This window comes from Cydia pomonella, chromosome 25, assembly GCF_033807575.1.
Source record: "Cydia pomonella isolate Wapato2018A chromosome 25, ilCydPomo1, whole genome shotgun sequence".
NCBI classification, from domain to species: domain Eukaryota; kingdom Metazoa; phylum Arthropoda; class Insecta; order Lepidoptera; family Tortricidae; genus Cydia; species Cydia pomonella.
In genome coordinates, this window is record NC_084727.1 from 11,092,521 (window position 1) to 11,106,295 (window position 13,775).

General features: G+C 41.2%; 1 protein-coding gene across 1 annotated transcript in view; it reads right to left on the reverse strand.

Annotated features, from left to right (window-relative positions):
- Window positions 1–1,901: 1,901 nt before the first annotated feature.
- The window catches only part of LOC133531318 (protein mahjong), a 59,949-nt gene continuing 48,075 nt past the window's right edge, over window positions 1,902–13,775 (reverse strand). The window contains 10 exon segments of the mRNA XM_061869453.1: window positions 1,902–2,008; window positions 2,452–2,564; window positions 4,305–4,383; window positions 5,943–6,100; window positions 6,950–7,070; window positions 8,028–8,105; window positions 8,820–8,917; window positions 12,572–12,768; window positions 13,691–13,713; window positions 13,715–13,774. Of these exon segments, the coding sequence (XP_061725437.1) occupies window positions 1,931–2,008; window positions 2,452–2,564; window positions 4,305–4,383; window positions 5,943–6,100; window positions 6,950–7,070; window positions 8,028–8,105; window positions 8,820–8,917; window positions 12,572–12,768; window positions 13,691–13,713; window positions 13,715–13,774 (1,005 nt within the window). The 3' untranslated portion in view covers window positions 1,902–1,930.

Sequence of the window (13,775 nt, forward strand, 5' to 3'; positions counted from 1 at the left end):
TTTACTTTTTGATTTCATCTAAAACTGTACATTTTAATGAGTATCAAAACATAGTTTTTAAGATTTTTATAGAACCTATGTAAACGGTAGCTACTTATTTTATTTTTCTTACTTAAGTATACCTAAATGTATTTAAGTATACCTAAATGTATTTAAGTATACCTAAATGTATTTAAGTATACCTAAATGTATTTAAGTATTTCGGCGAGTAACGAACAAACAAATTGTGATATACCAAACATATTATTTATGATACGAAATAATAATAAAGTGCATTAAATGAACATAATACAATAACAAACGTGTTTAATTCCTAATTCCTGATGAAGCAAAATCATCAACATTATCTAGGTCAAGGTCAGGCTTGATTATCCTCTTCATCTGACAAGGAAAGGTACCCAACTGTCCGGTTCTGATTTGATTTATATATGTTATAGAGTAATCTAAAATAACGGACACGTATTTTTTTTTAGCTGCCCAAACTTAACCTATTGGGAGAAATTGTCCTCCAAAGTACTAAAAAGTTACTAAATCTTCTAACTCCTATAGAAAGTGATGCTCGAGCAACTTGCTAGTTAATGGCTTGTTTGAGTATATGTTTGAGAACAGGAAAAAATAATGTACACGTGTTTTGTTATATCTGCTTAAACTCAAGTTTTCCTAAAAAAATACCCGTCTTTATGTGTAACTTTAGCGATAAGATATTATAAAACTAACCTAACCTAACCTAACCCCAAGAAAAGAATTGGCGGTAGTAAAAAAGCTAACGCCATCTGAGCTTCCAACCCAGAAGAGAAATGGATTGGGATTGGTTCAGTTTCCTCGCGTTTTATCCTTCACTGAAAAGTGATTGTTAAATATTGTAAATAACATAAAGAAATGATAATTCGTACCTGTATTCAAATCAGCTATCTTTGGCTTAACGTTAGGCATAGAGAAATATAAGTAAAGAAAGAGTAGTAACATACATCAGTTTTCTTATCAAAATGCGAGTCATTTCGTAGTCGACATCTAGCGTCAAGTAGCGGAATTTACCAGTACTGCTACTTGACAATAGATGTCGCGACGAACGAAAACTCTGACGCTTAACAATTTTCAGCTAATATTATAACTTGCAAGATAACGCAAAATCACAATTAAGTTTTTACCTTTTTTATAATTAAAGAATATTATGTAGTTATATTCATTATTGTCCATTCACGGTTGTTTATGGATGGGATCATTCGCATTTCCCCCTCAAATCTTTTACAAACTGAATGAATAAAATAATGGAGTTAAAGGGACGTTTATGCTTTTATGCATTTTACTTTTATTAATAAAATTATAAAAAAATTAAAACATTTTCATGACAAGAAGTCATCTATTGTAGAGTTGTGAAAACATACGGACAAATGATTCTACCTACATAAAAATGCCATCTGTTGACAGGTAATAGTATTATTGTAACTTAACACTAACGTATAACAAGCAGTCTAAATAGTTTGTCGAATTGCTAATAGATGGCGCTATAAGGAAAATTTAAAACCGCTGTTGTTTACTGCTTTAAAATTATGATAATTATTTAAAATTATGTTAATTATTATCGATTGAACTACTCAGTAAGCGTAGGAGTTGAAAATAGAGTTCCGGTTACTCTGGTTATAATATTAGCGGAAAATCGTTAAGCATTAGACTTTTTGTTTCCGCGATATCTATTGTCGAGTAGCAGTACTGAGAGTTCCGCTACACTATACTAGATGTCGACTGCGAATATAATAATCATTTTGGTACAAACACTGATGTATGGAGTGAGCACTCTATTACTTATTTCTCTATGCCAAAACTGATGTATGGAGTGAGCAATATTACTTCTTATTTCTCTATGATGCAGTAGAGATAGGGGTAGTAAATGAAACAGGTCGGGCAGTAAAGTGAACACGTGTATTGTTTGCTAGTCGAGCTCGAACTGGATGATGTCGTCGAGGCGCACGTCGTCGTCGTCGCTGTCGCTGCTGCCGCCATCTGTCGGCTGGAACAAATATAAATAAGTTGAAGCCAACTAGCGCCATCTAGCGGCCAATGGCTAGAGCTAACGAATTAAAATCGATACGAGCATAAGCATAGAGTGTTCACTCCGTACATCAGTTTTCTTACCAAAACGCTTATAAATTTCGTAGTCGACATCTAGCGTCAAGTAGCGGATTTATTAGTACCGTTACTGGTCACTAGATGTCATGAGTGTCGCAAAGTGTATGTAGCTCGTTGTCGACGTGGTTGCTCTCGCCGGAGCTGCCTCCTGCTACGTCACTTGGAGCAGGCCGTATGTTAGAGCAGGACAGGGACTCACCCGTCTCCGGCGCTGGCGGCGGCGTCGCCGCGGGCGCTCGTTGTCGTCGTGGCTGCTCTCGCCAGAGCTGCCTCCTGCTCCGTCACCTGGAGCAGGCCGTATGTTAGAGCGGGACAGGGACTCACCCGTCTCCGGCGCTGGCGGCGGCGTCGCCGCGGGCGCTCGTTGTCGTCGTGGCTGCTCTCGCCGGAGCTGCCTCCTGCTAGCTCCATCACTGCGTTGCGGAGCAGGTTGGATGCTGGAAACATACCATATTATAAGAACACGTGATTTGTTGTCTGACCATAGTAATCCGAGGGGTCAGTCTGAACAACGTTTACTAGGTGCCAACTCCAAATACTTTATAAACAAAATCTGCTGTCTCATTTCGGCAGATCATGTCAATGTTTTCTATGGGACAGCTGTTCTTTTTCGTGATTTCGGGGTTGTTCATTATGACCTACATATTTTCTCAACAGAGTAAGGTCAAATAACCAAATTACCCTATTTGTCGGGAACTGTCTATGTTTCAGATCGAGCAGAGTCATAAGAAAAAAGTGAAAACTAAGAGAAAATCGGGCACTGAGTTCGACAGAAGAACTAGAGCGCTATGCAACACCATATGTTATGTGGTAATTGAATTGTGAACGCGTCCGTACTTCTGTAGAGTGCAAGTCATATAAAACGATTTACCAAATAACACGCTAGATGGCGCTGTACGGAGAGCGGTGATTTCTACATCGCGCTAATGAAATATTTATTGAGATTGTATATGGGTTTGGGATTTTTTGTAAATTTATAGAACTAACGAACACATTAGGACATGAATGCATATCATTACGGTTTCTTCGCTTATAAACAACGCCATTTAAGATAGGTTCAATCAAATCATTAGAGTTGTGCCCGCTCGGTCTTTAAAAAGAGCGCTCCGATCTCGGTCAATCGGTCAAACGAACTAGTTCGCTCTTTTAGGTCCTTTAGTTCCTTTAGTTCAGGAGCAAATCTCGAGATCTGAATGACGATGACTAGGTTATATCTTGCTCTCGCTCGCAAATAAACAGAGCGAGAGCGTGAGAGAGGAGAACGACTTTCTTGACTTTGACTTATTCCGATCATTCGCTCCCGACCGATTTGTTACTTGGTACTGAGGGCCTACCGCGAACCACGTTCGAAGTGTTGCCTCTCTGTCGCACTTGTAAATTCGTACGTAAGTGTGACAGGGAGGCAACCCGTCGAACGTGGTTCGCGGTAGGCTCGCTGACATACCGACTACTGAACTAAAGGACCGAGACCGATTAAGAGCGCTTAAGATGAACTAGTTCCTTTCGGTCTGTGGTGGGATTTCATTCCTTTTAGTTCTTCGGTCCTGACCGACTCAAGCCTACAAATCATCAACTTTCGAGATGGAGAAATGGCGTATCCAAACTAACGAAATAAAGGTAAACTGAATCTTCACCAATCGATTGCCTCAGAAGTATACAGGAGTAAATACCTAGGGATTCCGTGCACACTAAGAGAGGCAGTTAGCACTGAAGTCACAGGCTTCGTCTTAGAGAAATAAGAAGTAATAGAGTGCTCACTCCATACATCAGTTTTGGTAACAAAAATCTTATTTTCGTAGTCGACATCTAGCATCAAGTAGCGGAACTCTCAGTTGATGTTCCGCTACTCGATGCTAGATGTCGACTGCGAAAATAATAAGCATTTTGGTACCAAAACTGATTTATAATAAGTAAATAATAAAATATCTTTATTCAGTATGGGGTGAGCACTCTATGTATTTCTCTATGGCTTCGTGGAGGAGCTAGGGTGGTTAGAGTAGCGCTACCTTGATTCACGCAAAATAGACGCAATGGTTATTGTATTGCGGCAAATGCCCAGAAGCACTAACTAGGACCGGCATTCAGCATATTCTTCGTTCTGGTGGAATGTCCCTAAACATGATCTTAAATATCCAGAATTCCGAAAAAAGCAGCAAAGGCAAAGGTAATGAACGCACCGTCGTCGTCACCGGAGCCGGAGTCGGAGTTGTCGTCGTTCTCGGAGCCGCCCGCCATCTCCTCCTCGTCCTCCTCCTCCTGAAACAAGACATTTTGTGTTCATTTGGGTGAATCAACTTTTTTTGTTTTGTTATCCTGTCCCGTTGTCCAAGGGACAACAGTGGCACAGTTTGTTTGAAGAGACGTTGTATGCCGTTCTATTATCATGCTTAGTAGGGGGCCCATTATGAACATTGGTTATAACGACCACAAAAACGCAAGTTTGATACATTTAAGTACCATAAAATCAGTATTTCAATGAACTTTTGTCCCCTGGACAACTAATCGTAACCATGGCAACGAGTGACGCTAAAAAGTTGATTCTCCCATTTACAATGTCCTAAATTACTGCTATCACTGTCAATCTCCCACAACGCATTCCCACGAAATCAATATTACATACAAGTTCACGTCGTTCTCGGCGCTACATTCACCGCATCGTCGTCGTGGTCCCTCTTCCGCCCCACGTCGTATATCTTTTTTTTTTTTATACTACGTCGGTGGCAAACAAGCATACGGCCTGCCTGATGGTAAGCAGTCTCCGTAGCCTATGTACACCTGCAACTCCAGAGGAGTTACATGCGCGTTGCCGACCCTAACCCCACCCCCCTCGTTGAGCTCTGGCAACCTTACTCACCGGCAGGAACACAACACTATGAGTAGGGTCTAGTGTTATTTGGCTGCGGTTTTCTGTAAGGTGGAGGTACTTCCCCAGTTGGGCTCTGCTCTAGATCTGGAATGACATCTGCTGTGCTGTGCCCTACCACACAAGGCGAGATGACCTTCACATTGCCCATACCTCTCTTTATCTATATATCTATATCATATCTTGACGGCCGACTCCTGCACCTGGTCTCAGTCGCCATGTTGACGCCGCCGGTCGTTCTCGGCGCTACACTCACCGCATCGTCGTCGTGGTCCCTCTTCCGCCCCACGTCGTATATCTTGACGGCCGACTCCTGCACCTGGTCTCAGTCGCCATGTTGACGCCGCCGGTCGTTCTCGGCGCTACACTCACCGCATCGTCGTCGTGGTCCCTCTTCCGCCCCACGTCGTATATCTTGACGGCCGACTCCTGCACCTGGTCTCAGTCGCCATGTTGACGCCGCCGGTCGTTCTCGGCGCTACACTCACCGCATCGTCGTCGTGGTCCCTCTTCCGCCCCACGTCGTATATCTTGACGGCCGACTCCTGCACCTGGTCTCAGTCGCCATGTTGACGCCGCCGGTCGTTCTCGGCGCTACACTCACCGCATCGTCGTCGTGGTCCCTCTTCCGCCCCACGTCGTATATCTTGACGGCCGACTCCTGCACCTGGTCTCAGTCGCCATGTTGACGCCGCCGGTCGTTCTCGGCGCTACACTCACCGCATCGTCGTCGTGGTCCCTCTTCCGCCCCACGTCGTATATCTTGACGGCCGACTCCTGCACCTGGTCTCAGTCGCCATGTTGACGCCGCCGGTCGTTCTCGGCGCTACACTCACCGCATCGTCGTCGTGGTCCCTCTTCCGCCCCACGTCGTATATCTTGACGGCCGACTCCTGCACCTGGTCTCAGTCGCCATGTTGACGCCGCCGGTCGTTCTCGGCGCTACACTCACCGCATCGTCGTCGTGGTCCCTCTTCCGCCCCACGTCGTATATCTTGACGGCCGACTCCTGCATCTGGTCGAAGTCGCCCATGTTCTCGACGACGCTGATCTGCGTGCCCCACCGGTTCACGCTCAGCGCGTAGATGTTGCGCTTCACGTCGATCGTTGCTGCCGAACAAATATACCATAAACCATCATTGAGGTTAGACAATCTAAGTTCAACGAAAATGACGTGAAGGAGGGGTCACTAGGGGATATTAAGCAAATCTCTGCGCCACTGACAGATACAGAGGGCCTACCGCGAACCACGTAGTTATCTGGCTCTCTATCACTTGCAGATTCGAGCGATAAAGAGGCATATAACGAAATTTCGATTTTCGCGTTTCGCGGTAGGCCTCTGTAAACAAACCGGTTTGATGCATCAATGTCATAGTCAAAACTTCTCACAAAACTGTTTATATAAGTTACTCTATGGTTTACAATGTGTGGTAGTGCTGCTCTCTGGCGGCCGAACATTGCAGCAATAACCCCTATTGAATTTTGTATGATGTTTTTAAAAGTACTTTCTAGATTAAGAACTTGAACCCATGTAAAAAATCCCAAAAAGAAACATTTTTATTATTTTACTATGCTATGAATACATTTTATCATGACCTAGAACTATGAAATTTCGTAAGTAATATCGTCTTACACTACAAATACAGGAAAAAATTTAAAAACTACAAATTTGTAGTAAATAAAAAAATATAAAGTGTAAAAGTTAATTTTCATCATATATATATCGTTGTCTAAGTACCCTCAACACAAGCCTTATTGAGCTTACTGTGGGACTTAGTCAATTTGTGTAATAATGTCGTATAATATTTATTATTTATTTTATTATTATTTTGTACGGAACTCTCGGTGGGCGCGACCGACTCGTACTTGTCCGGCTTTTTATTACAAATTGATAAAGTTGAAAACGAAAAACTTAATAAAAACCCGAATAAAAAATCCCCAATAATCACTTTTTTGTACCTATGCTGGAGTAGTCGAAGGGGTCGAGCGTCTTGAAGCTCGTGTCGAACTGGCTGCGCTCCTCCGAGTCCTGGTCCGAGCACACCGCGTACAGCGCCGACACCGTCGGGTTGAAGATCACCTGGAACGCCACACGTCGACGTTAATGCGACAACGACACGTGTGCGTCATCAAACAATCCCTTGCGGATTGTAAAAAGGATACGAATTGAAAATAAACTGGAGCTTAAAGTATAGTAAATTGTTAACCAAGGGATGAAACGGTACCTTTCACGCGAGTTAAACAAATAGGCAAATTTGCATAATCAGTACCTAATTAAAGTAAGTCTTTTTACTATGAAGGGAAAACTTTTTGCGATAACTCAAAAACAGCTAAACTGATCATGTCCGCTATAGTTTTCATTTAATGTCTTTCTTAAGCTCTACTTCCACGATTTTTTTCATATTTTTTGGACCTATGGTTCAAAAGTTAGAGGGGGGGGACACATTTATTTTTTCTTTCGGAGCGATTATCTCCGAATATATTCACTTTATCAAAAAATGTTTCTTGAAAACCCCTATTACTTTTGAAAGACCTATCCAACGATACCCCACACACTAGGGTTGAAGCGAAAAAAAAAAATGTCAATTTACGTGTAGGGGAGGTACCCTAAAAAAAAAAATTTTTAGATTTTATTGTACGACTTTGTCGGCTTTATTGATTTATATATCCATGCCAAATTGCAGCTTTCTAGCACTAACGACCACGGAACAAAGCCTCGGACAGACAGACAGACAGACGGACATGGCGAAACTATAAGGGTTCCTAGTTGACTACGGAACCCTAAAAAAGGTATCATTTATACTGGCACATTTACCTTTGATGTATAAAACGGCGTCTGCAGAAACCGCGAAGCGTCTGGTTGACGTAACTGGTGACCGAAGAGCTGGCGGCTCAACAACGTATCAGCATTGCGATACAACGAGGAAATGTCGCCAGCATCCTTGGTACAATGCCTCAAGGGCCTATTTTAGATTTAAGCTAGTTATAGTAATCCTCTGTATATATCCATTATGTAAAATAATGAATTTAGACTTACCTCTGATTTGTCTAAAGTTGGCACTGTCCTAAGTAGATGGAATGTTCTCAAGTCCCATACTTCTGTATTTGATATTACCTGTAAGTAAAAACCAAACATAGAATAAATATAGTATAGCGTGTCCGATCTGGTCTGGCGTGTACGTGTAGAATTAAAGACCCGATATTCTTACCCCCGGAGTTACACACAATGTTTTTCATCACACTTGCGAAGAAAAAACTAAATTTTAAGCGAAATAATTCTTAAATACGGTGACATATCAAACATTCGTCCGCCATTTTGTAATTTCTTGGCAGGTGAGGCATCGAAGGCACAGACCTATTCGGCATTCAGCCACGATTGAAAATTATGTAAAAATATTTTAAACGGATGTTAAATTAATCAAATTAAATAATTTTTAACTTAAACAAAAATATTAAATTATAAACGTCAGTATTTTAAAAGTAAAACTCATTTATGCTACTTGGTTTGTATGAATAAGTGACATAATAAAAAAAGCTATATAAAAATATAGCTTTTTTTTTCACAATCCATAACTCCCGCGGGAACAAAATAGGCCTTTGTCCTTCAGCACACCTGCATGAAATAACATCTTTTTCGAGCAAGTCAAGCGTGATGAAAAATGATAAACTACCTAGCAACGAAATAATAAAAATTGGTCATGCGTACCTCGAATTTAGAAAGACAACTAAAACGAAGTAAAAAGCAATGAGGTGGTAGTCAGCTACCCCAACAAGTATTTAAAAAGCTTGTGAATTTCCAAAGTAACAGTTATCTTATAAAAATGCTTACTTCTAGTGAATTAGGATGGAAGACACCGCTGTGTGTTTGATTCAGCTTGTCGAACTTGTGGATCTCCTTGCCCGAGTTCACGTCCCACAATACTCCGTCTGAAACACAACATTTCCATAAATATACAGTAGAATTCATTTATAACGACGTCGCTTATAACGACTAACCGTTTTTAGCGTCGATATTACATATTTACTCAAGTTCGGTCCAATACATAATTACATACATGTATGTAAATATCCGTTTTATACGTCATCCGGTTAGTACGACATAATATCGCCGGTCCCTTGAAGGTCGTTATATCCGGATTCTACTGTATTCACAGAGAAGCGATAAAGAAATTACTAGCTTTTATTTAACTTGCCCGGTTGTATGGGACAAATCTTGCAAGTTAAATTCGACCCACTTCCCGGTTTCCGATGAAGCTGAAAATTTGGTACCATGGCAATACTATGGTACCATCAAGCTGATCTGATGATGGAGACGGGAGGTAGCCATAGGAACTCTGTGATAAAACAACGCAATCTAATTGTGTTTGGGGTTTTTAGAATTGTCTCGATGAGTATTAGTTGCCTGTGAAAAAGAAGTACAGTCAGCGATAAAAGCTTGTATCAAAAATGAGATTTTTGCCAAAAAAATTATTTTAGGTTTACACAAAAAAAAACTGTAAAACAATATTTTTACGGCATATTCGATACATGAAGCATTGTGTGTTGTGTGTACAGTACATACAAATAGAATTAACATGGCGATATCTTCGTAGGGCTTCAACGTCACAAACACGGGCAGAAACGTAAACATGTTGAAGCTCCAGAGTTTTATGATTTTTCATATGTCTTATTATCTTATTAAACATCATACCCAAGGAGGCCTATACCCAAGAAGGGGTTCCGATCAATATAAATACTTAATAAAATAAAAATAATTAAATACCGAGTTTCTTGCCGGACCATATTGGGATACCCTCCTCCGATTGAGGGGGGATTTAAATCTTCTCGGGTCAGAGGTGTAGGGTTAGGCCGGTGCAGCTTTATTTGACGTTCATAAGCGCATTGTAATATGCCTACTTGAATAATAAACTTTATTTATCTTTATCTTTAATAACAAATAGAAAGTAAAATAAAAAGTTATGAACTGTAATGTATATAAAAGTAACTTAAATAAATGCAGGCTAATAGAAAAGAAGCTGATTGAAAAAAAGGGTTTTAATAATAATTAATACATCATCATGATGATGACATTGCGCAGGTAGCTGGCCGTACCTGGAGCAGAGTGGCAATAGATCGGAGAGAGTGGAGAAGGTTGGAGGAGGCCGTTGCCGAAGGGCAAGCAGGCAAAGAATACAAAAGATGGGAGTTAGGGGGCGTCCATAAATTACGTGAGATGATTAAAGGGGGGAGGGGGTCGAGTCAAATCTCATCTAATCTCACGTTGGGGAGAGGGGGGGTCTCGACAAATACCACGCAATTTATTCTCTGATTGAAACAAAAAAAAAATTATACTATTTTGGTCCATTTAATCCAAATTGTATGTACATGCTTAAACTAGTCGTAAATAAAAGCACGAACCAAATTGTTTTTTCTTTTTACAATAAACAATCCAACGCGTTTAAGTAATAAACCCACATTCTGAAAAATCTCACGTGAGATTGGGGGACGGGGGAGGGGGTTGAATAAAATCTCACGACATCTCACCAAGGGGGGAGGGAGGGTCAGAAAATTGAAAAAAAAAAAACACCTCACGTAATTTATGGACGCCCCCTTAATAGAGAGATAGTAGTACTGTTCTTTGTCCTGTAAATAAAGGCTATTTTATTTTATTTTACATCATCATCATTCTAGCTTCCGGTCGCCCACTGCTGAGCATATAGTAGCTGTTCGTGTACGCCACTTATCCCGGTCCTGGGCTAGTCCCATCCAGAAGTGACCCTTCGATTTTCTGAATGTCCTCCACCCAACGAGCTGTCGGACGCCAGGGGCTTCTTTCATCTGTTTGTGGAGACTGGTCTGTTTAAGCTAACTTTATTTTATTTATTTTATTTTATTTTATTCGGAAAACCAACAGCTTAATAAACTAAAACTAGGTTAACATAAATATGTATCAGGGAAGCCAATTACAGGTTTCCACAGACAGGATACAAAGGTAGTCATATTACAGGTTAGCACAAAATTAAAGACTTTACAAACGCCAAAACATGCTATGAGAAAAGAAAGAAGTAATTTGTTTCTTATTTAAATCAATAAATTAAAATTAAACCTATGCTAATCTTCTGCAGGCAGGGGAGCAAAGAAACTAGATGCCATGAGGTTTTTAATTGTAGCAGGTTTCATCAGATGTAAATCCAGTTGATCGTTGCTATGACACAGTTCATTCATTGACCTCGGAGCTCGGACAAAGTATGAATTTTGACGATAGTTGGTTTTGGTCGGTGGAAGTGACAAAGGTCGGTAGTGTCTAGAAGAAGCTCTGGGGATACGAAAACTAATATTCATAACCAGTTCCGGGCTATCAACAGATCCGTTTAAGATTTTAGTTTTGAGTATAATTACAGTGAGACACCTCATTCGGTTCTCGTATGTTTCTTTTATCTTAATGAATGTTTTAATTATACGGAATTTGGACTTTAGAGACTCCATACATCTCTAAGGATAATTTGATAAAAATCATTTAGTTCTGACATTTAGAGATATTTACTCCTCTAAATAATTTTAGATTTTTTTGTATCTGTTTGTTTTTTTATTACAATTATTTTGGTTTTTTTTTGTAATTCGACATTTAGAGACTTTATACATCTCTAAGTAATAATAATACTTTACTTACTTTTACATTAAACAATAAGTTAAAGTAAGTAAGTAAGTAAATATTCTTTATTGCACCACAAAGAAAACAAATTTAAAAACAGGTTTACAATGTAAAGAAAGGTAGCAACCGGCGGTCTTATCGCTGTAAGCGATCTCTTCCAGACAACCTTAGGGTGGCAGGATATAAAGAACAGTAAGTACTACTTTAGTTTGCATTTATATTTTCAATTAATTTTATTTTATAATTGTTGATGTGCTCGTTTTTGCTCCAAATCCCATGTTTACGTGTAAAAGTGGCCTTGTGGTCTATTTGCTGAATAAATGTTGAAGTTGAAAGCGGCCATGAATCGGTCAACATTTTGTTCCACCTGGCATCGCTCTGCCTGGCAACATGTGCCGCCCAATTGCATTTCGGCTTGGTAATGACGTCACCCACGTCTCGCACCCTGGCGCGGCGTCGGATCTCGACACTCCTCACTCGGTCTTGAAGTTTAATGCCGAGCATGGCGCATGTCTTATACAGAGAAGTTTTTTCTGCTGACACGATACGACGACGATGTAATTTTGTGCTGGTAATAATATAACGGTTTTTGTCTGTAGGCGCGAGGCCCAGAACTTCGCGTCCCGAGCGGGCTTATATGTCTGTGTGTGTCTGTGTGTGTCTCTGTGTGTCTGCGTGTGTGCGTGCGTGCGTGCGTGCGTGCGTGCGTGCGTGCGTGCGTGCGTGCGTGCGTGCGTGCGTACGTGCGTGCGTGCGTGTGTGTGTGTGTGTGTGTGTGTGTGTGTGTGTGTGTACCCAACAACACCAGCTCGTCCGAGGAATTGAAGGGGGTGTACGCGCGCGCGCGTGTGTGTGTGTGTGTGTGTGTGTGCGTGTGTGCGCGCATGTGTGTGTTTGTGAGTGTGTGTGCGTGTGCGTGTGTGTGTGTGTGTGTGTGTCTGTGCGTGTACCTGACAGCACCAGCTCGTCCGTGGGGTTGAAGGTGGCTCTGTTCTTGGCGTACTGGTTGGATATGCTGGGCGCGAGGGTCAGCAGTTCTCTTCCCGTGCGGGTGTCGAAGATGGTGGCCGTCTCGCCCTTCGTGCCGATGATGCGGTCGTCGGACATCTTTGAGAATTCTACGTATTCCTCATTATCCAGTTGGAACCTGTGAATGAAGCAGTTTCATAATATAATCCCACCAAAAATATTTTCATGTAAAATGTTGCCAAGACGAAATCACAAGGTTCGCACTGTCAAAAAGTTATCAGATCTCTTGTAGATCCAAGCTTCTAACTCTACAAGCCCTAACATCTTTTTGTTTTATTTTTTTCTTTACGAAACAAACAGTCACATATTAATATATTATAAGCTTAAGTGATAACAAACAGACCTTTAGTTCCATTGAAAATAGAAGAATACATAGTAAATTACAGATCGAAACAGGGAAGGTGTTAGTCTTCTTGTTTGTCACGCGTACAGGGACTTCAAAACATCGGTAGGTAATTAATAAATGCATGACATAGTAGGGAATTTAAAATGGTATACAAAATCAATTAAATATATACGTATCGCTATAGTTATTATGCGTGTAAATAATATATAGTTACTAGTTACTTAGAAGAAAACATACAATATTTATGGAGAAAAGATTGAACGATTGGATTATTTCCAAGTTATGAAGAATTGATGCGGAGAATTGGATCTGGTTGCCGATTGGAATCATTTAAGCTTTTGAACCCCGCGCCTGCGCACCGTTCATCTGCATCAAGGCTCAATATGACGCGCGCGCGTCATATTGAGCGAAACAGAAAACCAGCGCCGTTGACAACGCTTAGTCGTGCCAACTGCAATGCTGAGTGGAGACCATTTCAGCCTCACATCCTATTTGTTCTGTACTATTCAACTTCCACTGTTTCTTTTTTTTAATTCTTGTTGTTGTTAATGTATTATCTTCTTTGTAATAATTGATGTGTTGTCTGAATAAATATAATTCTATTCTATATTGAGCCTTGTCGGAATGCACGAAGGTCGACATTGGGCTGGGGCTGCGCGCGTCAGTGAAGGTATGGCGCCAGGCAGGGACTCACATCTGTTCGAACTCCTTCATGTTTCCAGAGCGCCGACAGCGGGCGCCACGTGGTGGTGGCCGACGCCAGCAGCAGCAGCCCGTCG